This window comes from Thunnus maccoyii, chromosome 6 (genome assembly GCF_910596095.1).
Source record: "Thunnus maccoyii chromosome 6, fThuMac1.1, whole genome shotgun sequence".
NCBI lineage: Eukaryota > Metazoa > Chordata > Actinopteri > Scombriformes > Scombridae > Thunnus > Thunnus maccoyii.
In genome coordinates this window covers 14,359,307-14,381,441 of record NC_056538.1, presented here as the reverse complement: position 1 = coordinate 14,381,441, position 22,135 = coordinate 14,359,307, and the positions used below count along the sequence as shown (strand labels likewise).

At 42.0% G+C, this 22,135-nt stretch overlaps 1 protein-coding gene across 1 annotated transcript; it reads right to left on the bottom strand.

The window, feature by feature from the left end:
- Window positions 1-278: 278 nt before the first annotated feature.
- On the bottom strand, window positions 279-22,081 carry mmp28 (matrix metallopeptidase 28). Its single transcript, XM_042413311.1, is given in 9 exon segments — window positions 279-1,219; window positions 1,953-2,120; window positions 2,703-2,852; window positions 6,607-6,852; window positions 7,369-7,590; window positions 15,094-15,290; window positions 19,575-19,651; window positions 21,586-21,696; window positions 21,698-22,081. Coding segments are annotated over 9 exon segments (1,617 nt in total). The 5' UTR covers window positions 21,749-22,081; the 3' UTR covers window positions 279-824.
- Between the last annotated feature and the right edge of the window lie 54 nt (window positions 22,082-22,135).

The window sequence follows — 22,135 nt, the reverse complement described above, 5'->3', positions numbered from 1 at the left end:
TGAATAGTGAGCTGAGTAATCGATGAACAACACAATCTGCACTGACAGACATCCGCTCTGTGTGCAGTGATGGAAAAAGAGAACAATCTGGTGGAGTAAAAAGGTCACAAGTGAATGTTTCCCAGATGCATAATTACACTGTTGTCAAACTGCTGCTGTTCAGCCTTCAGCCCCAAACCAGACAGAATTTGATCTTTGGCTGAGTGTGGAAACATTTCACAGTTACAGTTGAATGATTTTTTCGCTCTACAAGTGTTTTTTAAAAATGCATCGCATTGTTGAAACAATTGTCACTTTAGTCTGGTTACTCATTCAAACATCTACGGCAAGTATATGGGAGAGAGCACAATCACAGGCCAAAATAAGTAACAGTGGTTTATACATCTTACATGTTGCTGTCATTGTTAGAGAGATGATAAAAAACACATTTCTAGGTTTTCTGTCAGTGTGCAAATGCTACAAGAGAGAAGACGATGGTTTTAAAAGCACAGATCCAGCTGCAGTGTCATCTAACAAAGCATTTCTATCCTGCTCACTTCACAGTGTGCAATTCCTATTATTATTATTCAAACTCTATTAACAAGGCTATAATTGCACATCCATATACAGTACTATGAATTGTTCTGCAGTATAAATACTGTATGTGCCTCAATATGTGTGGGCTTATTTTTGGAAGCCCCTACATGGCATGAGTTTAATGAACCAGGCTGCAACTCATGATCTAAATGTGGGTCTTTGCTATATAAAAAAAAGATAGCCCCTCTGCAGTACAGTACACGTCAACTCATTGCACTTTATCTAAAGAATACAGCTCCCTCTGCTGGTCAAAGGATGCTGTTGTTCTGAGGAGTGTTGCTACAGCCAGTCCAGCTCAGATCCTTGGCCCACAGACCCTCTTTGGTGACTCGCACCTTTACCGGGTCAAATCTCCAGAACCGCTGTTCTCTGAACAGGTAGAGGCGCCCGTCTGGACGGGTCAGCGCCCCATTGGTCCCTTGTGGCACTCCGTTCCAATCTGTCAGCTTGCGGGGGTAGTAGGGCTCTTGGCGCAGAGTTTTGAGGTTGAGGACAAAGTAGCGGGAGCCCTTGAAGAGGACCATGTGACCCAGAGGGGTGTAATAGAAGGCACAGTCAGGGTGGCGAGGCAGCCCCGACTCGCTGCTCTTCATGGGGAAGCCCGGGTCCAGCACGCTGCCGGTGTAGCGCCACATCCGCTTCCCTGCAAACCATCAGACAAGGAGGATTGAGTTCCCTCTAATTCCATACAATAACACTGTTATTACATCAGTCCTGCAAAAATTATTTACATTTTAACACATCATATTTGATCATAAGTATCGAGTGCTTAATATCACAATGCTCATAGCAGGTTTCAATCAAACACAGAAATACAATAAGTTAATCTGTTGAAACAGTAAAGTAAAAAAAGACAGAAAGCACTTTTATTTTAGTCTCTTATCCAAAGATGTTGAATGAAGAAGTATTTTGGCTTTAAGTGTCTTGGTGAAGATTATTTGGCACATTAGCTGTTGTTGAAATGGAACCTGCTTATGATGTATTAGAGCAAAGTGATAGTGAGTGTCTTTCACAGTTCACACACAAAGAACAAATGTTAAGGTGGACATGATTTATGTAGCATGAAATCCTCAGCAAAGCGTCTCGATTTTACATAAACCTGTTTTGTGTTTAGCAGAAAAGTGAAACTGTCAGGTTTTTGGCCCAAAGCAGGAAAGTTAGACTTAGCAAACACGTCACTAGCACAAAGGTGAAACTATTTAAATCTACAGCTGAGGCTGCAGTGCAGTAAAATCTTTAAATAGCACTTTCGCTTTTTAAAAGACACAATAGAATCTATTCTGGGTCTTTTACAGAAAGGTGAAGTTGGCCAAATGTTTAGGGAAAGTCTTAAAAAGGACGTGTTAGTCTCATTAATGAGCTCAGTGAAGCCGTACCTTTGAAGAAATACCACTTGGAGTCCAGCGGGGAGAAGGCAGCGGCCTCGATGGCCAGAGGGAGGTCAGACCAGCGCTGAATGAGAGGCAGCGGGCCGCTCACACCGCCTTCAGCTGATACTGTCCAGTACACACTGCCCCGAAACACCAGCACCGTCCCATTCTGGTCTGGATTCACACACACAGAACAGGAAAACATTAAGGTAAATACACAGTTTAGGTACCAGATTTAATAATAAGCAAGGCTGACAACCTGTTCAGGATGTTGTTTTACTTTTGTCCAAAACATGCTGGGAAAGGACCCTGAACAAGAATAAACTGAGCTTCAAAGTTCATTCCTGACCTTGGTAATAGTTGACAAAATAATCTCAACTGGAGGTCCACTTAGTACTTTTTTCTGAAGCATTCAACGGTATTTTATAGTCGTCATCAGGAGATAAGAGTTTGTTCAGTAATCATGGTTTAGACAGATGTGGATGAAAGCTTTGGAAAAAGTTAGTAAGTAAACCTCGAGTTAAAACTACTGAAGAAGAAAATGAAACGGCTCTTTTTCCTGTTTTGCCTTGTCGAGATAGTGCTGAAGAAATATTTCATATGGCCTCATCTAACAGCTTCAAAGAGATAAATAACAGGATTCATTGCTGTTTCTGCAGGATTTATCTTACATTTATTTTCTGATTTTTTTCAACATTCAACCACGGAGGATGTGGTTGAATGTTATTTTCTAACACTATTTCATTTGGATCTCACCCATAGTGATGGCATCAAAGACGCCCTGGCAGTAGAGAGGCTGGCCTGTGGTCTGATGCCCGTCGTGGATCTCTGTGAACTCCCACTCCTGCAGTGCAGCGTGCAACACCTGACCTGGAAGTCGCACAGGACGATCGCCCAGTGGCTTACCTGAGGACAAAGAAACAAAGACAGTGAATATAAAAAGGCAGCAATCAAGACCATGAAGGATGATGTGATTTCTTTGAGGAAGTTGCTGTGTTTAAATTTCTCTCGAATCATTTGGTTATACAGAGAAAACATACTGTGACCAAACAAAGCTTTGCAGACAGACAGTCTAACTTATCGTCCAAGCCAAAAGCAATTTAAGTATTTTCTAAATTGGACATCATGGGAACCAATGATCCTGGAAAGACAAACAGTGGAGAGTTCTCCTAAAACAGGACTTGGATAATGTTAACATTTAAATTGTCCTTTACAGGATGTGGCTGGGTTGATGTATACTGGTGGAAATAAACAAAGAGTGCAGATAGGGCACCCACTCAAACCTTAAACAATCTCATTGAATTTTTAGCACCCAAACAAGAGTCCGCCTATTTATGTTTGGCATGTACAGCTTCATAACACAGATCATCCTGGCATGTGAGATTAAACGAATACAAAAGGAAAAGGACAACATAGCAAATCAAAGAGTAAAAGGCGATGCTTTAGATGTGATTACAGCCATTTTGTTTGCATGGAGCTGAACAAACATTTGTGCAGGAGGAGGATAAAATCAAGACTGCAGGAAAAATAGATACACACACACACACACACACACACACACACACACACACACCACAGCGGATAACACATGGATAACACTGTAGTGTGTGTCCAGTGTGTACGAATGTAGGAGCAGCTGATAAGCGCTGGATGTCTGACTCCACTCAAAACACGAAACCTTTCTCCTTACGCTGACTCATCATCTTCTACAGAAGTAAGAGCAGAAACGCTACAATGGAAAAATACTCCTTTACAAGCTATTTTACAACCTTAACTGGAGGTCCACTTAGTACCTACTTGTAAGATATGTACATGTGTAAATATCCACTACAGATATTTATACACAGTAGAATTTAAGCCTCCTGTTAAAGTCTGTGCAGAGTTGTGAGTACACTGAGAAAAGCCTCCTCGAAAAAAGCTTTACTTTACAAGAGGACATGTAGACGATGATTATTGTGCTTTCAGACATCTATCATATAGTACAGTGTGTGGACAACATAATGTATTGTATGAAAAAATAGTTATTTTTTAGTTTGGTGTTCAGTGACTCTTCATTTGTGGGTCTGAGTCTGTACATATTATTCCTGTTAGTCATCTTAAGTGTAGCTGCTCACCATACAAACAGTACCAGTCAAAAGTTTGGACACATTAACTGTACATACATACTGTACATACATGGTCTTATAAGGCAGAAACACCACATGCGTGTTGGTTAATGTGTCATGCTTGCAGGGATTTCATGTTTCTTGTCACACAGCAATCAACGGAGGTCAGGACTTCTGGAGACTGACATATTCAGACTGCTCACATCTGCTTCTTATCAGATCACAATGCCAACACTGGGGAGGGTTCCCACACACACACACACACACACACACATACATACACACACACACACACACACACACACACACACACACACACACACACACACACTGCCTAAAGCTCATATCTTTAAGCAGATGTAGCATTTTGACAGCGCTGGTAGTCCTGTCAGTTGCGGTTCTTGTCCATATCTGTTTCTGGAGCTTCTTGACATTTACGTGCGAGCAGCTGCAGAAATTACTGCCACAGGGTGAAAATCAGGTTGATAGAAAAACATGCTGTACTTAGTTAAATTCCTCCTGAACCCCACCCAAATCCTGGATAACTTCTTTTTTTATTTTTTATGAGGCAATAAAAAAAAGTTATCAGAGAGAAGTGTGTTGGAAAGCAAGAAAATGTTTTCACTTCCAAATACAAGCAGTTTCAGCTTATAGTGCAGGTCAATGCAAACTAAAGACTAATCATCTGTTCTAATTGCTGCTCATTAGTGGCAATTAATCTAATAGTAGTATAGTAAAGTGGCATCAAGTTACTGAGTGTAACTGAGCTGAAAATGAAAACGTGTGTCTGAGAGGAGGTTTGGCTGAGGCAGCAGGGTGGTCAGTAGCTTTTTTTTTTTTTAATCCAGAGTGAATCAGGCAGACCCTGAAGAGAAAAGGAAGGCAAATACCATTTTAGGAAACCGAAGCCAGAATATTTCCAGAGGCAGAGCAGATGGGATTCCTCAAGATATTAAACAGAGGAAAAAGGCAGCTGGACGCAGCCTGACTGCAAGCGTCTGTTGAGCTGAATCTCAAATTCAGAACTGAATTATTCAAGTGACCATCCTGAAGCCATGCAAACATTCCTGCACAACTATGGCCGACTACGGCCCTTTGCAGCCATTTTACTCCTGTGTTAAGGGCTCAAAGCAATGAAGTTACTTCCTTCACTTGCAGATTGAGAGCATCAAACCATCAGAGAAGAGGGTCGAGTTGAAGTAGCTAGTTTTGGTGCAAACAAGTGAAATCGGTTTCTCAGCATCAGAGAAAAACATGAGCAATAGAAGAACTGTGCAGAGCAGCACATTACACACACACACACGCCGGGAGGGACAACACGCTCACAGTAAACAGAAACTAATATTTGTACTACTCAAAGAGATACAGTATGTAATGCTCCCACACGCTGCAACAACACCAGTAATCTATCACAACAGAGCCGACAGCACTCGCAGGTAAACACTGTGTGTGCAGCTCTGAGAGGATAGATAATAATTTACAAAACAGGCCACTGGGTAAAAAACCAGCCGTCCTGTCAGTGATGAAATCACTCAGTCTGTGTGTGTATGTGTGTCTTTAGGGCAGAGAGTTGTTTTGTCGTCCACACCACCTCTGCTGTTCTCAGTCTAAAACCTTCTTCTCCCAGCAGTTCAGAGGCCACAGAAGTGAAACTGATAGATTCATCTCTTTCTGCTTTCTTTCTTTTTAAGACACATTAAACTGAAACTCAAAGAGAAAATGTATTTTAATATTTGTGATCTGATGTTTTTCCATGTCTGCCAAGAATACAATAAAACATTTTCTGTTCTGTCTGATTTGTAAATCAAGCTTTTCAGTAATCTCTTTCACAAAGACTGCAGCCAGCTTTTAATCACATTCATAGATTTGAGCTTTATTTTCCAAGAACACTGGAAGTTTGAATGTGTGTAGACGAACTGCTGGGAAATTAACAATTTGTCTATATGAGCTTTTTGAGTGTCACGCAACTAATCAAATTCTCATTTCTTTCATAGATTTTTAATATCTGCAGGAGAGGTTTCTCCAGTCTACGCCTTCTTGTTCTGTGTTTGCAGCTGGTGGTCTTCAGGGCTGCCTCTCTGGCCTTTTCACAGCTCAGTGCCATGACTCACAATTTAATGGGCAACAGAGCAGAAATGACTCCACTTATGCGTTTCCTCAAAGACAGTCTGGTTTCATACCAAGTCAGAAATTCATCTAATAAGTTCTGCGTATTTCAGTAATAGTTCTTTCTAAAAATGCAACTTTACTGCACCGTCCTGAGGCCAGACAGTGAGACATTTGTCATCTTACCACTAAAAGCGCTTTCGTTCTACCCCGACAGACTTTTAACCTGAGAAAAAGTGGTAAAAATATCTGTGTGTGTCCAGTGAAGGTGTTAAGTTTAACACTCCTCCTGACCTCAGGACCACACACTTTCCATTGAACAAAGAAAACATTTCCCTCCAGTTAAGCCTCATTTGGAAATGTTTGGATGTAGACAAGAATTAAAAAGTAAAACAGATAATATTAGATTGTGTCAATCAACCAGAGGTGTGAGTGTTACATCATCTCACCATACAGCTGTTGCACGGCGATGATGTCGTCCCAGCTCAGTACCAGGCTGCGGCCCAGTTTCCTGTAGTACGGCGACATGAGAGCGTGACGGACGGGGGAGTGCTCCAGTCCCAGAGTGTGTCCGATCTCATGGGCGGTCACCATGAACAGGTTGTGTCCCTTGTGTCCGTTCAGTGTCCACCTCTCCGCCATGTCGAAGTGGGCTTCCCCGCGGCGAGGCAGGAAGGCGTGAGCCAGAGTTCCTCCTGAAGGTCAGAGAGGAAGGGACACAGTTTGACAAGTGTTGCACCATATATATCAGAGCCTAGTTATGATCTAGATATAGTTATGGCTTGATTCAGAATCATGTGTTCAGTTATACGTGCAACCAGCTGCACACTTTAAAGTTCAGCTCTGTTAGCTCATCATCAAATACTGATAGGTTTCCTCCATGTGTGGCACTAATATAATGTTTCCATATCATGTAAACTGTTGTTATTGTGGAATTAGGGTTAGCGCAGAGTGTGTCATCAGACCTTAATCTGGCTTATTCACAATAATCAGGTTCTTGTGTACACATAAACAGCAGAACTTGTTAAGCTTTGTTTATTCAGGAAGTGTTGGTGGGACAAAGATTGCAAGAGAGGCCTGAGAACAAATTACATACACACAAGATCACAACTGAGACCAGCCACACACAAAACAACCATCACACACACAATATTTGAAGCTAATTTGTTGTGGTTATTAGCTTTGACTGCAACTGTGTGGTTGTCCTTGACCTGGTCCGTCAAAGGCGTTGCTGGCCCCGTCGTTGTGGTCTCCCTCGTAAAAGGCCAGCCGGATGTCTGCGGGTCCTTCAGGGGCCTCCTGGAAGACCAGGCCTGACACGTTGCTCCACAGCTGAAAGGCAGCGCGCACAGCCAGCCGCACCGAGCCAGGAGACAGGTGGCGTGGCCAGTTCACGATCTGGTAGGTCAGATGACGCTTGTACCACTTCTCAGCTGAAGAGCAGCCCACACACACAGACAGTCAGAGACAGGAACAGAGATATGAGATGTGCAGGTATGAAGCTCATAGTCTCAATCAGAGACGTACACTGAGTGCAAAGCTAGATAAGCTGAAATCACCAGATAATCAAAAGAAAAATCCTGCCAACGTTCCTGTGAGCAAGAAAATAGGCAAGAAAACTTAAGAAATCCAGTAACCAGAGTTGAGTATTTGGATGGCATGAGGTATTTTCTTCTCTGCTAGAAAGATAGATACTGTAATGTTGAATTAATTAAGTAATTAAAAGTAGGATGAAGGGGAAACTCTAGAATTCCTTGCCAGCAACTTAACCATACTCCATTTATTCCTTGCTTCTGTTAACTTCATGAAAATTTAATTTGGGAGTCTAAATCTGTCCCCATGACCTCTTTTTCTCTTAATATTTTCAAAGTGAACTGAAATCCCACACCTGAATGTAGGTCATTTTACATTTAGATCAAATTGTTTCTCGTACCACCACAACTTATAAAAGCGAGTTGATGTTGGCTGGTGCTGAAAAACTTAAATGGGTCATGGATGAAAGGAGGACTGTAGGCGGAAGCCCATCCAAAAAATGTGGCATTTAGTGATAAAAACGTGAATAAACAAATGCAAGACACAAGGGAATAGTTCAACAAACCAACTTAAAATTAAAGAAGAGGACAAATTTTACAGCTAAAACCTCCTAAAATCTCCTGCTGCTATACACCACTAACTGGTCTTCTACCATCTGCTCTGGTGAGCTCGACCGTTACAAAGTTTTAAAAAAAAATACACAGAAAGAAACAAAACATTAATTTAAGCTTCCTCTGTTACTGCTGACAATCACAGTTTATCTCTGGACAAACAAACATATCCGTGAATCTTCCAGCTTTACCAGGATGTCATTTACTGCAGAACAGTTTTTACCTTCATCCTACAACTCAGTGCTGCTAAGTCACTAATGATGCACACCTGGTTTCACTATCACTGATACAGGAGATGATCTGCACCAACATCACAAAAAAATCTCTTTTTAATGGATCACAACCCTGTGGAACACAAAATAAAATAACTTATTAAGTGAGACACTGGACTGAAATTAAGGAAATCAATCTTCAGTCTTCTAGTCAAAAGGGAGGGAAGCAGCCTTTTAACGTTTTTATTACTGAGATCACAACTCAATAAAAGTACAAATACAGTGTGACCATGCAGCTTGTTTTAGAGCCTAAATGATTAGTCCATCATCAGACATTAGTCAGCAGCTATTTTAATAATCAATTAATGGTTCATGTCATTTTTCAAAAACTTTTTATTTATTTTCAATCACTTTACATTAAACAAAAACACAACAAAACTACATTAATAACAAAAGTAGTAAATAAGACGCACTAATCTTTCTTTCCTTTTTTGAACCTTTGACCTTTTCTCACTGACGCATCCTTTCTCTTGTATGCGGTCCATTTTCCTCAGTGTCGTTCATGGGTCACTGTCCAGTCCTCAGTTAATGGGTCAGTTTTATTGTTCCAGTCATTTTTCAAGCAAAAAAGCCAAACATTACCCAGTTTTGACTATTTTGTGCTTTTCTTTGTCTTAAGTTAGTTTTGTTTGTCTTTAGTTTTGGACTGTTGTTTGGACAAAACCAGCTATATAAATATGTCCTCTTGGGCTTCAGAAATGATACATACAGACCCAAGAAATGAATCGAGAAAATAATCCGCAGATTAGTCAATAATGAAAATAATCCCTGGTTGCAACAATTATTTGTTTTAGTCTTTTTTCCTTCTGTTGGTTTTGTCAGTTGACGTCTACAGTGGTGTCATCATTTGTTTAACACTAGTAGAAGTATGTTGAAAAGATCTCCACAAACAGTGGTTATGTATTTACATCTTGCGTATCCTGTATTATAAATTCGGATGCCAGATAGTCTATGTTTAACAGTGATGTTTAAGAGTCGAGCCTCTCCACATCTAACAGGCCAAAATGATACGTTAAGTGTGTTAGCTCACAGCTGGGTAAACTATCAAGCACTATGAGCACACGCTTGACTAAACAATTTACTTCAACACACGTCTGTGGTTTCCCAGCTAAGACGTAATTGCAAATGTCACAAACATCTCACATTTGTTCAGGGATAGAGGGAAGGTGAGGGAAGGGGGATACATTTAGGTGTTCTTTAATTTACAAGGCTCTAATCTCTTCATATATCCAGTATGTAGGATTACACAGTGTGGCAATCTGGAGACAAAGCAAACACACGTATGCTCTCAGCCATGCAGCACACATCCACGACAAGCAGACAGAGAGGCTGCCTCAAATGCAGGAAACAATCATTAGATAATATGAACCTTTAGGGAGAGGCAGCTGGAGAGGCTGGCCGCTCGCTCTGACTGTACAGAGTAGATGTGGAGAAGTGGACCAGGCTGGGAAAGAGTCGGTGAACACAAGATAAGAAGTTGTGTAGACTTCGAGAAAATGTTTACTTTGAAAACCTAACATTTCTTGACTCAAGGCTGATCTGAGAACAAAATTTGAATCTTACATCTTTAAGATTTTGACTCTTTCTGACACAGACAGACAAGTAAAAGCTCCTTTGCAGTGGTGAATTAGGACATTGTACTTCATAGTGATTCATAAAAGAGTCAGAGACAGAATGACTGCTAGATTCAAACTCATTTGAAGCAGAGTGAGCAGTAGGTTCAGCACTTTAGATGACTTCACCGGATTTACACGTACTTTCATGTTTGAGGCTTAACTAAAAACGTGGAAAGATAACACACCTGCAGTTGTCAAAATATTTAAAAATGAAGTGGATGTATGTGTTTGCCCCGACGTTGAGGCCGAATGTGAGTGGGAGGTCTGCACACATGCCTGCATTACACATGTCTGCCCAGTCATTAAACCCTGCACAGGGTATGTGGACGTGTTTGTGTTTCAAATTATTTTGATGCCATTTGTACCCGCTTAAATAATATACAGCATGAGAGAGAGAGAGAGTCATGTAAAAGATGGGGGCGATAAACAAAGTGTATGCACTACATACTGTGAATTGCAGAGAGACCTCAATAGCACCCTAGAGACGTGAAAATATCTGGAAATCTGGAGCCATTAAGGACATGGGTTTGGCAATGACAACAGTGTGTGAGTAAACACACAAACAGAATTTGTGCTTCAGCTGCAACTCAACAGTCTACAAGTGTAAAGTTTAAGGTTGTGTAAACAGTTCACATAAATATTAGGCAGAAAGAGTGGAAGCACTGCATGTATCAAGAAAGACACAAGAAAGTAACTATTTAACCTCAGGAGTGATGTCACTGTCATTACAACCTGTTTTCCTTTATGAGTCTGATTTTTGCACATGATTTAATACTTCATAGAGTGGAGTCTCCCTGACTTTCCCAACCAAGCTTGATTTTTCTTTCCCAGATGAACTATATGCATCAGAGCTGTAACCACATGACCAGTATTCTCCATTAGAGCTCAGGCGCCTTCTCTCCATCCCAGACCGCCACAGAGTAAGAGGTCCCCGAGGACGGCAGAGAAGCCAGGAAGTCAGATACACAAGACATTCCACGACTTCCCTCATGGAAGCAATTAACATGATAATTAACATCCACAGCAGCAGTGTAGGGAGGCTAGATTATCACAGACATTAGGAAGTGACTGAGATCATCTGATAGACAGAGTTATTGTTTGCGGAGGTGCAGAGAGATTTTGTTTGTTGCTGGTGTCGAACAGGCTGTTTGACACACACACAGTTGGCTCTGGTGTGTGTGTGTGTCAGTCAGATGTGAAGGTACAATTCACAAAAAGGAAAGTGAGGAGAGAAATACAGGCAGTTAGTGTGAGCAACAAGGAAATACTTTCATTATCAATACTCTGTCAATTATTTTCTTGGTTAACCGTTGGTCTCAATTAATAATATTGTAAAATAATATTGACCAAGACTGAGAATTTACAGCTATTAGTACAGTCAAAGCTAAATACAACCGACAACAGCGGCTGGTTACCATGTTAACTATCTTAGTTTAGCTGGTTAGGATGCTAAGATTTGCTAAATAGCACTAAAAAAATATTGGACAAATTGAATTTATGACCTAATGGTGTTGCTTAATGAAAAGTTTAAGGATGATGACAGTTATTAGACTTCATCCTGAAGGAAACATGGATGTGTGCACTAAATTTCATGACAATCAATCCAATAGTTGTTTACACATTTCACTAAAAAACAAAACTGTCGATCTCATGGTGGTCCTGGAGGAGTCAAATATCACCAAAGTCAGTGGGATTCATCCTTTGGGAACTACTTGTGTGCCAGTTCATACAGTAGATATGATATGAGATACTTCAGTCCAGGCACAGTGGTGAACCGACATTGTCATCCATAGAGTCATGCCACCAGCGTAGATAAGAATGCTCATCAAGAGCCAAAAATGACATATTCATGTGGCTTGTTTTGTCTCAGCCAACAGACCAAAACCAAAAAAGTTTCCATTTAAAATGCCATGAAACAGAGAAAGGCAGCAAATCATCACACTGGAGAAGCTGTAAGGAATTTTAGGCATTGATTATTAAAATAGTTGCAAATTAATTTTCTGTCGATCATCTAATCGATTAATCGAGAAATTGTTGCAGCTCTAGTAAGCAAATCCATGAACTCCGATCTATTGAAATAGTGTCAAAATACAATAAGAGATATGTTATTAAAAAAATGGCAACTAAGTGGTTAACAGTGTTCAGTGCCGAGCACAGATCCATAAGTGCACACCTCTGAAAAATACACACACACACACACACACACACACACACACACACACCTCACATCGCTCTTATAGCACTTATCTTGGACAAGGGTGGTGGAATGCCAGTTCTGTAAATATCAGTGGGAACGACATTCAGATTCCACCACACGTCAAGGTCAAACTCAAGAGGCAGCGATGTTCACACAAAATAAAATGACATCACGCCACTGCTGTGAGTAAATAACATCTGTCTCATCTGCGTTCTGCCAGAGCCTGCAGGCAAGTGTCATGTTTATCTTTAGGTATCTAACTGTAACTGCAGGGAAAAAAGACCACTAATAGATGAACAGTCCAGCATGAGAAGAGTACATCAGCTCTGAAATTCATTGGTCGAGTCACAATACCTAAAACATCGATACTACTGACACTCAGTCTTGTGTGTGTGTTGATACTAGCATCAATAGGATCCATCTCACAGTATCTCACATTCCGGGCACCTTAACAGTCATCTTCTTTCCTTCTCTGTTGTGGTTGTGTGCATGCACCCAGCCATCGCCTCATTAGTTCAGAGAGTTCACACAATAAACATTTGTTATTTACCATTAAATACTCTTTCTCCGCTTTCTGGCATTTTAAACGATCTGAATCTATTAGACCAAATGTACCAAACATAAAACTCTTCCTGTAAGCGTTGTTCAATCAACACGCAGAAACATATCTGCTGCTTCTGTAAGCAAAGCAAACTAATGTTTGAGTACAGGGCGGTGGTTACACAGCTACACACTCACACCTAAAGTTATTACATTGCTAAACTACATCAGTGGAAGTATTGAAAGAGGTTTGACCTGAGGGTGTAAAAGTATCTGCCATTAACGCATCTCTTTGTGTAATTCTACTGCCGCCTGTGACATGAGTCATGTCTGGGACCAAAATAATGGCCGAGAGTTGTTTTCTTACACGAGAACAGGCTGTAATCCAGCCAAACAGTCAGTCATTCAACAAGATATCCAGTCATTCAGGCGGTGCGATATCTGGCCATTGAGATAGCCAGCAAGCTCGGCAAACAACGTAATCCAGTCAGTCAGTTGTGGATGTGTTTACCAGATGGAACATGTCAGGTACCGACATGAAGAGGCAGCGGCAAACATCAGCCACCGCTGCATTCCCTGAACATTAGCCAACCTTTTCAGTGACAGGCAGGAATGCAGAGGCTTCACACATCATGAGGCTGGAGGCACAAGTAAAGAGAGAGAGAGAGAGAGAGAGAGAGAGAGAGAGAGAGAGAGAGAGAGAGCAGAAAACATCACTCTTCTCCTGCTGCTGTCACCACACTGCTGCTGCTGTCCATTCACAAAGGAGATTCGAGGAGAATGACAGCAGAAAAGAGTGACAACGAGAACAGAGGACATGAAAACAAAGGTCTAAAAGACACACATACATACCTGTTATTCTATAGCAGGGTGCACACAGAACCAAAAGCATTACCTCCTTCGTGGAAGCAGTAATCTGATCAAAAATTATATTTAAGTCCTCCTTAATTGAAAAATTCTACTTGTTCTCTCATCTTTGGATGTCTGAGCTTCAATGTGCAGAATTATGTTTGTGCAGAGTTTGAGACTAGAAGACAGTTTTCTTATTCATCTGCTGAAAGTGGAAAGTTTCTCAGCGAAAATCTGAGTTTAAACATGTGTACACATATGAGCGGGATTTGTGACATCACAACCAGTTTGGGAGCCAGTCTTGGTCCAGCAGGCAACTTTCTCAAGTGTTACATGGAAACTTGAAGCCTCCAGTTCACAAAACACTCAGAAATTGGAGACATCTTGTGTCAAGAAGTTAAACTCTGAAATGAAAAATATTTGCATATTTGTAGATTCTGCATTTTTCAATGAGGGAGGAGGAGAAAAAAGATATTTTAAGGGAATGACTTGGTGCTCAATTACTTCATGGAGTCTGCAAGAAATTTGGCAATTTAGCAGTTTAGTTCCACTCTTAACCACCGTTAAACACTTTAAATCCGGCAGTCTTTAGCCGGTTCAAATTGCAGTGATCTGCTCATCAATGAACGCTTTCAGAAAATTAGGATAATATCCTAAAGGACTCTCCATAATTTTCTGCAGGAATTTAAGGGAACAATCAAGCTACACAAAGTGGCTCACTGGTTGAAACTAAAAGCATCTGCTGGATTTGTGCCTGGAAATCAGAACTGGAGCTCAGCATATACAGTGTTGCTATTGTTTGAGAAAGCCCTCACACACCCAAATGTCATTATTTTATAAAACAAGAAAAACAACATTGTTTATGGCTAAATAAGCAAGCGTTTTTCAAACCATGCAGCACATTACTTTTGACTTAAGGTTCATCAGACTTCCCAACTCACAGAGGAGCATGTATTCCCTCAATTAAAGTTAAAAAAAAAAACACTCAACAAAACTGAAGTTGCACATTTTCACCCTGTAAAGACAATGCACAGGAATCACAGACGTGTATAATTGCAGTTAAGAGCAGGAATCATCCGGGGTGACGTGTGCAACATCAGACACTCCACCAGCTTTAATTACAACCTTCAACTCTATTTAGTGCTTTAGTTTACGAAGGGAGACCCTCCCAGTTAAGTGTTGGCTTATTATGACCACTCCTCCACAGGACACACAAAACCTCCACATGCAAGATCAGGAATGATATTACAGCTTCAAGATGTCTGTCAGGTCACACAAACATGGTGACCTCATACATAAACACACGCACATGCAATACCTGAAGATCGCTTCCTGCGGCGCTGTGCTCGCCCTGCTGTACTGACACTGCCTCCGGTGAAGATGGTGTTGACCCTCTGGGCCCAGATCTGCTGGCTGCCCTCATCTGACACCCCACAGCGGGGCTCTGCCATCTGCCTCAGGGTGGCGCTGTCAAGTTCACCGGTGACAGGAAGACGGGACAGCCACTGGAACTCCCTACAAAGACCGGAAATGTTTGCATGACGCTCTTCCTGAACAAGCATTTGGCCTTTCGATCATGGCAATTATACAGCATGTGAATCAACAGAGGTATAAATATACCAACTTCCTCCCTGCCCAGACTGAGATTCCTGATTATGGAATCCATCTGTGTTTCTGAGGAACTTGTGGAGTCATAACTCTGGAGATTCAATATGTCCATATTTGGGATGTGCAGAGAGCCCAGTATTTATATTTGTATCTGTATTTGTTGAGGCAGCAAAATTATTTGCACTTGCATTTGAATAAAAGTGGAAAGAGGCTTAAAAATCTTGATTTTGTTTTCATTACGCTTTTAATTTTAGAAAATTAAAGTATTACAATAAGTGCTCATGAATAAACTACCTTATGAAGGAGATCCCCACACCTGCTCTTGAACTGGAGTGTCCCAGACAATAGACGACTGCGCTGACCACTGAGCTAAAGCTTTATGTTGTGTTCACACCAAACAACGAAGCAAATTTTCGCGTCACGTTACTCGCGCCAGTTTTGCCATTTGTGCTTATTCTCCCCATACAGCCAATGATGTTACTGAAGCTCAGCCTGCCTGCCATCTCAGTCCTCCTGCTAACAACATTCATACAGACACTTATCTGTAAACACTGAGAAATACATCAAAAACATCAACTCTTCTCTATTCGTTTTGCTTTGATAAATTGCATTAACTCACAAAACTCCCCCAAAAAATCTGTTTATTTACTGCACTTCCCAGACGACAACTACAGACCTTAAAGTGGCATGAACCCAATAAACTTAGATTTTGCTATGATTTAATTGCAATAAACGAATCAAAAGGATGTCACAATTACTACTAAGGATGCACGATATTATCGGCACGTCATCGGTATCAGCCATGTATGCCGATTATGAGAGGCCAATGTGTTGCCATCTCCTCCACCGCCTAACTGTGCTTCCTTCCACAGTCTGTTTCACCCTGATGGTCCCGGTGCTTCCTCTGCAGGCTCCACTTCACTCAAGCTGCCCGTCAGACCCACTGCTTCTTCCCACTTTAATTTGAACAACAAACCGGGGCTCAGTGCTCTGGTTGGATCAACATGCAGAACCGGGGCTAACGTTAGCTGGGAGGCTAGCAGAGGCTAGCTGGCTGTGCTTCCCTCCAGTCACGCAGCGGCTAACGCTCCGCTAGCCGCAGTTTCGTCAGGGTGAAACAGTCCGTCGAGGAGCTGCTAAATTCGGCTTCACAGAATGGAAACACCTCGGCTGACAGGATGTACCACTCTGTTTGGGGGGTGGGGGGGGTGGGGGGGGGTGGGTCAGTGTCTGTTAGGTCAGTGTCTGTCCACATGGCCTGCAAGGTTGTGGCCAGGGACCCTGACAACCATGTCCTTTTTTCCCGATTTGGGTTGCAAGACATTGTGGTTCTCAGAGGCACATTATTTTCCACATTGGGGATGCATGAGGCCACAAACTTCCAGACAAATCTTGACCACACTGGGCTGGATGTCAGTTATGACTTGATGGGTGTCCTTGGAAAAGAAGGCAAGGACACATTTGTCCAGCTGTATGTGGACTCCCCACATGCATACGTTCAGATGCCATGCACCCTGTGAATGGTGCAATTGTTACATGTGGGTTGTCACACTCCTAATATCAAAGTTCCCTCCTTTCAAGGGCCATCAGCTACTTGAATCACATGAGGGACCTGCAGTACAGACTTGTCTGTCAAATGGGATGCCACATTGAACAGGTCGTGAGGTTTGAAGATAGAAATCCCAAGGTTAATTGACCCTTCGGCCCACTTTGACTTCAAGTCACTACACTTTCTCATTGCGGAGTGTCCTATCTTTGTGCCATTCAAGGACACAGTTTCTGGTGAGGGTCTGCTCCCAGTTCTCCGCAAGGTGATAGGGTACCTGACTGACACTCTCAGACAGGAGAACTACACCAGTGAAGGAGTGGCAAGGTTTGATGCCAGTTGGAAGGCATTCCAGTGTGAATTAGCACTGGAAGAGCTGTTCGATGGCTGGCCTCTGTCACCACTGGACTTTCAGCTCAGTGCGAGCCTGGGCACAAACACAGTGAGTGACAAAAGTTTGACCAATCACAGGGGGTTCCTGGGCCTAGCACCTCACTCAAATGCCACTTCTGAGGAAACAACTCCCCCACTCCATCATTGGACATGAGATACGCTTCAGAAGATGCGCAAAGAGTGCATTTTCCCTCTGTCAGGTCCTTGATGCAGCACCATCAGTGAATGGTGTCAGAGTGCTGCTAGATCCTTACAAAAGAAACACAGAGCTACCCCTCTCAAGTGTCTGTGGTGATTTCCCACCAGGTACACTCATCGTTGCATTTTCCCTGGAGGACTTTTGTAAAGATCTGGCTACTAAGGACAGCTTTCCTGCGCCAAACACATTTGCAAGGGCTCCCATCCTGGTGCAGAGAGCTGGAAAAGATGTGGAATCTTATCTGCTGCAAGGCTTTGTGGAGAACAAGGTTTCTTTTTTCCCAGCTATAAAGTTCACGGATGTCAGGGGCACCAAGAAGGTGTGGTGGAATGGAAAGGACTTTGTCCAGGTCCACCTAGGGGACCAACAACCTTCTCCTCTTACCAAAGTGGCAGCCATGACCCTGCAGGCCTGCATGGAAATCGAAAGGCGTTCCCTTGCCTACTCCAGGACCCTGGAGAAATACAGGGACCATGGAATGCCATGGATGGAGAAGGTCCTCTCTCGACTGCCAATAGGACATCGTGGGGACATACTTTTGCAAGTGGTGACCTTTGTCAGCGGCTTAATCATGAATGGTGATTTTGTGGACTACAACCACCTCAGGAATCTGCTAACACACATGAACCATGTCATGTCGCAGGCACAGCTGCAGAAGCTCCAGATCCTTTCCAGGTTCAATCTGCCAAGAGTCTACAGTGTCCTGATCTGGAAGATCCTGCGCCAAAGTGGCACAGACCACCAGCACCTCACAAGCCAGAGGAAGAAACTGTCCAGCCTGAGGAGGATGTGCAGGCTGTTGAGGAACAAGATGGCATCAGGCCAATGGTGCAGTCTCCTGCCATGTGCCTGTCTGCAAACAGCTCCAAACACTGGACAGTGTTGGAGGAATCACTCATAAACCTGGACCCTCTGGTGAAGCTGGACCAGGCCTACAAGCTCTATGTTTGCAGCTGCAGGGAGTACAAAATTCTAGCAAGGACACGCCACTCCTTCCAGCTAAGGAGATTGAAGATGATTACTCATCACCTCATTGCATACAGACCTCTACCTATTTATACACCCATAACACAGAGACAGCACAGCATGTGATGTGTAGGGAAGAACTTCAAAGGCGATTCTTGCTTTGTACTTTTCATTTATTGCCTGTTTTTTACAACCTAACTTTGTGGAAAGGAGAAGGGGAACAACAGGTCATGGAGAGTCCTTTGTAAGCACTTTGCGTGTGTCAGTAGCTCAGCTTTATCTCTGGCGAACACCCCCAACTCTGGGAGTGATGTCCAAATTAGGAAATGTGCATCATGTAGCAGGTGGATGTGACTCCCCTCGTTGAGACCTGCTGACAGACGTAACAGTGGAGCAGAGGAGAGAGAGACTGAGATAGCAATGTAACTGACCTGTGCACTGGTATTTGACGTTTTTTTTTTCTTCCTGAAAACAAATAATCCTTAAAATATTTTTTGAACCAAATATTTGTAAAAAAGAAACTTGCCAAATACAACCATTTATAATTTCAATTTTGAGGATAAAAGCTTAAAACATTTTGAGGATAATAACAAGTAAATTGCAACTTTTACTTACTTTATTTATTTACCAGTGACAGCAGATATTTAATTGGCATCAGTGTGATTTAAAGTTGTCAGATTTAGCAGTTTCAACTGCTGCGCATGAGCTTGTCAAACGTACACAGTGTACTACCCAACCATCAGCCCAAGCTCTCGGTACAGGCAGAGCTTTTCAATCAGTTTCCATTGAAGTACATTCAGTAATACAGGCCAGAGGGCGAGGTTCTTGAAATTCCTGGATGGTTCAGAGAGGGTTCAGGAGAGGTCTCCCGGTGCAGAGGTGAGGGTGTGTTTTACTGTCCTGCACTGACGTTCAGCCCTGGGGCTCGTCCCACACCGAGCTCACCCTTCCCCCCGATGAACCTAACCAGCTAGCTCTCATCAGCAAGGTGTAGAGATAAACAAATGCGTCATATTACGTTCATTTTAAGACTTTTAGTGGTCCATTGTGATTTTTACAATATATGAATAACAGCTGTTTCACCTACCGGATGGCTGACTGCATCTCAACTGCATTGTGGATGTGGTTGTCCTCATGAAGGTAGCCATACTTTTCCAGAAAAACCTGCAAGTGTTATAATATCTGTTAATACTGCATCAGAAAGACTCCCCCAAGAAACATAAAGCTGATAGAAAACTCCAGAACAAAACTATTTGCTGGTCATTACTGCATACAGGTGCCCTTTTATAATATTTTAAAGTTTGTAAAGTGACATTTAGGAACTCTGATCACAGCTGTTGATTTTATAGATCTCACAATGCTTCTCGTAAGAACACACTCTGGTAAAACCCCAGAGAGGCATACCTTCCTGTGAGGAAAAAACACATCATAAATGTACAAATATAATTTTCCATTTGTACTGTATCTGCTTTAGGCTGCCAAAGAGGATGTACAGAGCTGGACCACCCATAAGAAAAAGAAACCACTGGAGTGTCCCTAAATTTATAGCTATTATTTAGCAAGAATTTCATGTAAGCATGCCAGCAGAGAATAGTTCAGACATTTCACGCCTATAAAATACAGTAAAGAGGAAAAAAAGAACCAACAGGGAACATGACAACAGATGGTGATGCATACTGGTTTGAGAAAAGCTATGCTGGTAGTTTAATATCATGATCTTTCTATCACAGCCCTTCGTGTCTATCTAGCAGGTTTCGTGTTCAGACAACAGCGGGCGCAGCTATGATTACAGATGTGGTGAAAGTGGGTTGGAAATTAAAATTGAAGCGATGACAGATGTGCTCCGCCAAACAGGAATGTGCAACAAAAATGTCCCTTTATAAACACATAAAGAAATGCCGGAGGGTATTGTTTTATGTAAGAGCAAAAGTAATGTTGGGGAAACACATGTAATAATGTTATATGTTCTTACAGCTTTAATGTGAACTGTGTATGTATGTATATGTATGTGTGTGTGTGTGTGTCTATGGATGGCCAGAAAAGACAGCTGTCAAATTAAACTAGAGCAGTCCTAAACCATAGTGGGACAATTAAATTGTAACATCCAAAATTCCCTGAGACACAAATAGCTCTATTTTTTTTTTAAATGGGCTTGGTATCCTTGTATGTTATATATGCAGCTATATGACTAACAGGGTCTAAACACTGTATGGAAGTACAAGAGCCTTAAAGAAAATTTTTCTAATATCGCTCTAATATAGCTTTGGTATATTTCTCTTTTAAATGGGTTCAATGTCCTTTTTGAACCTTTGTATTTTATTGAAATTGCCATAATTTCATTTTTTTGTCCCACTGAGCCCCCTGTTGCATGTATAGAAATTATAATTATTGCAACCAATCAACCATGTTTTCCTTTAAATGTTTCTTCTAGCCTTGTTAAAATGCAAAATTGTGCAAGTATTGAAGTGGTGCTTGCACATTTGAACACAGTGACAAAACACAGAAATAACAAATGAGGAAATATGTCATGTTTTATGTTATACGGGCTATGCAAGAAAATATATATATTCCTTTTATTTGTCAGGAGTCATTCACAGACAAAGAAATGTATAGTATCTCACTTAGTGACCTGGCTTATGTTTGACATCAATTAGACCACAGAGAAGTCTCCATTAAAAGAAGTCCAAATTGGCTTATTCTGGGTTTAGGAGCCATAATGCTGCATAGAAAGTGCATCAAAACCAATTACATGTAAAGCATATAAACATCCACTGTACTCAACCATTTTTTTACAGGTGAGATCTCAAACCTAATGTGACCTTTTCTGATGAGACGTTCAGAAACATGTTTATAAGCATCTTTCATCAAACCAGCAAAGTTGTGAAGCATCAAGCAGTCTCCAAGACCTCAAACAGGACATTTGGGTTACTTTTGTATTTCTCATCAAACACTGTTCACCTTTTACATCCTCTGGTGGCTCTAACTAGTTTGTGTAGTTTGGCTACTTTAAATTCAGTTATTGATAATTGTTACTAAATAACTTTTATTATCATCTACCTGCTAAAAAACTACTAAGTCTAAAACGACTTTTTTTTCACCTCAGGATCCAGGAGCAGCGGAGATCCTCCGGCAGTCTGAGCGCTGATCAGGGCGCTCACAGTCAGGATCCACGCTGCCCTCATGTCCCGTCCTGCTCCACTGACAGGCTCCGGAGGTCGGCGGCTCATTGCGGGACAACCACACTATCACCACACCGCGCATTTCCTCTCAGCTCCTGATATATTTTCCATTGCTGTTTTTTCCTGCGCTCAGTGACTAAGAGCATGCTGCTGCTCGCCTAACATCTCCATCCCTGCGAGGACTGACGGAGCCTGTTTAAGCAGACAGTGTTGGAGGGGAGGAGGGGGGGGAGGGCCAGCACCGCCTCTCTGTGTCCGCCTGCCTGCACGACAGCTGAGGGCAAAACACCGGCAGAGCGTGGCAGGCTCTCCATACTTTATACACTTCACTTAAAAAGGGATGTCAATGTCTGCTGTATAAACTGATATCTTTGTCTTCAGTATTGCAAATGATGGATAAAAACCGACAAAAAGCACAGAGAAAAGATCACAGTTTTTATTAATATTTTGGGGGGAGAAAAAAAAAGAA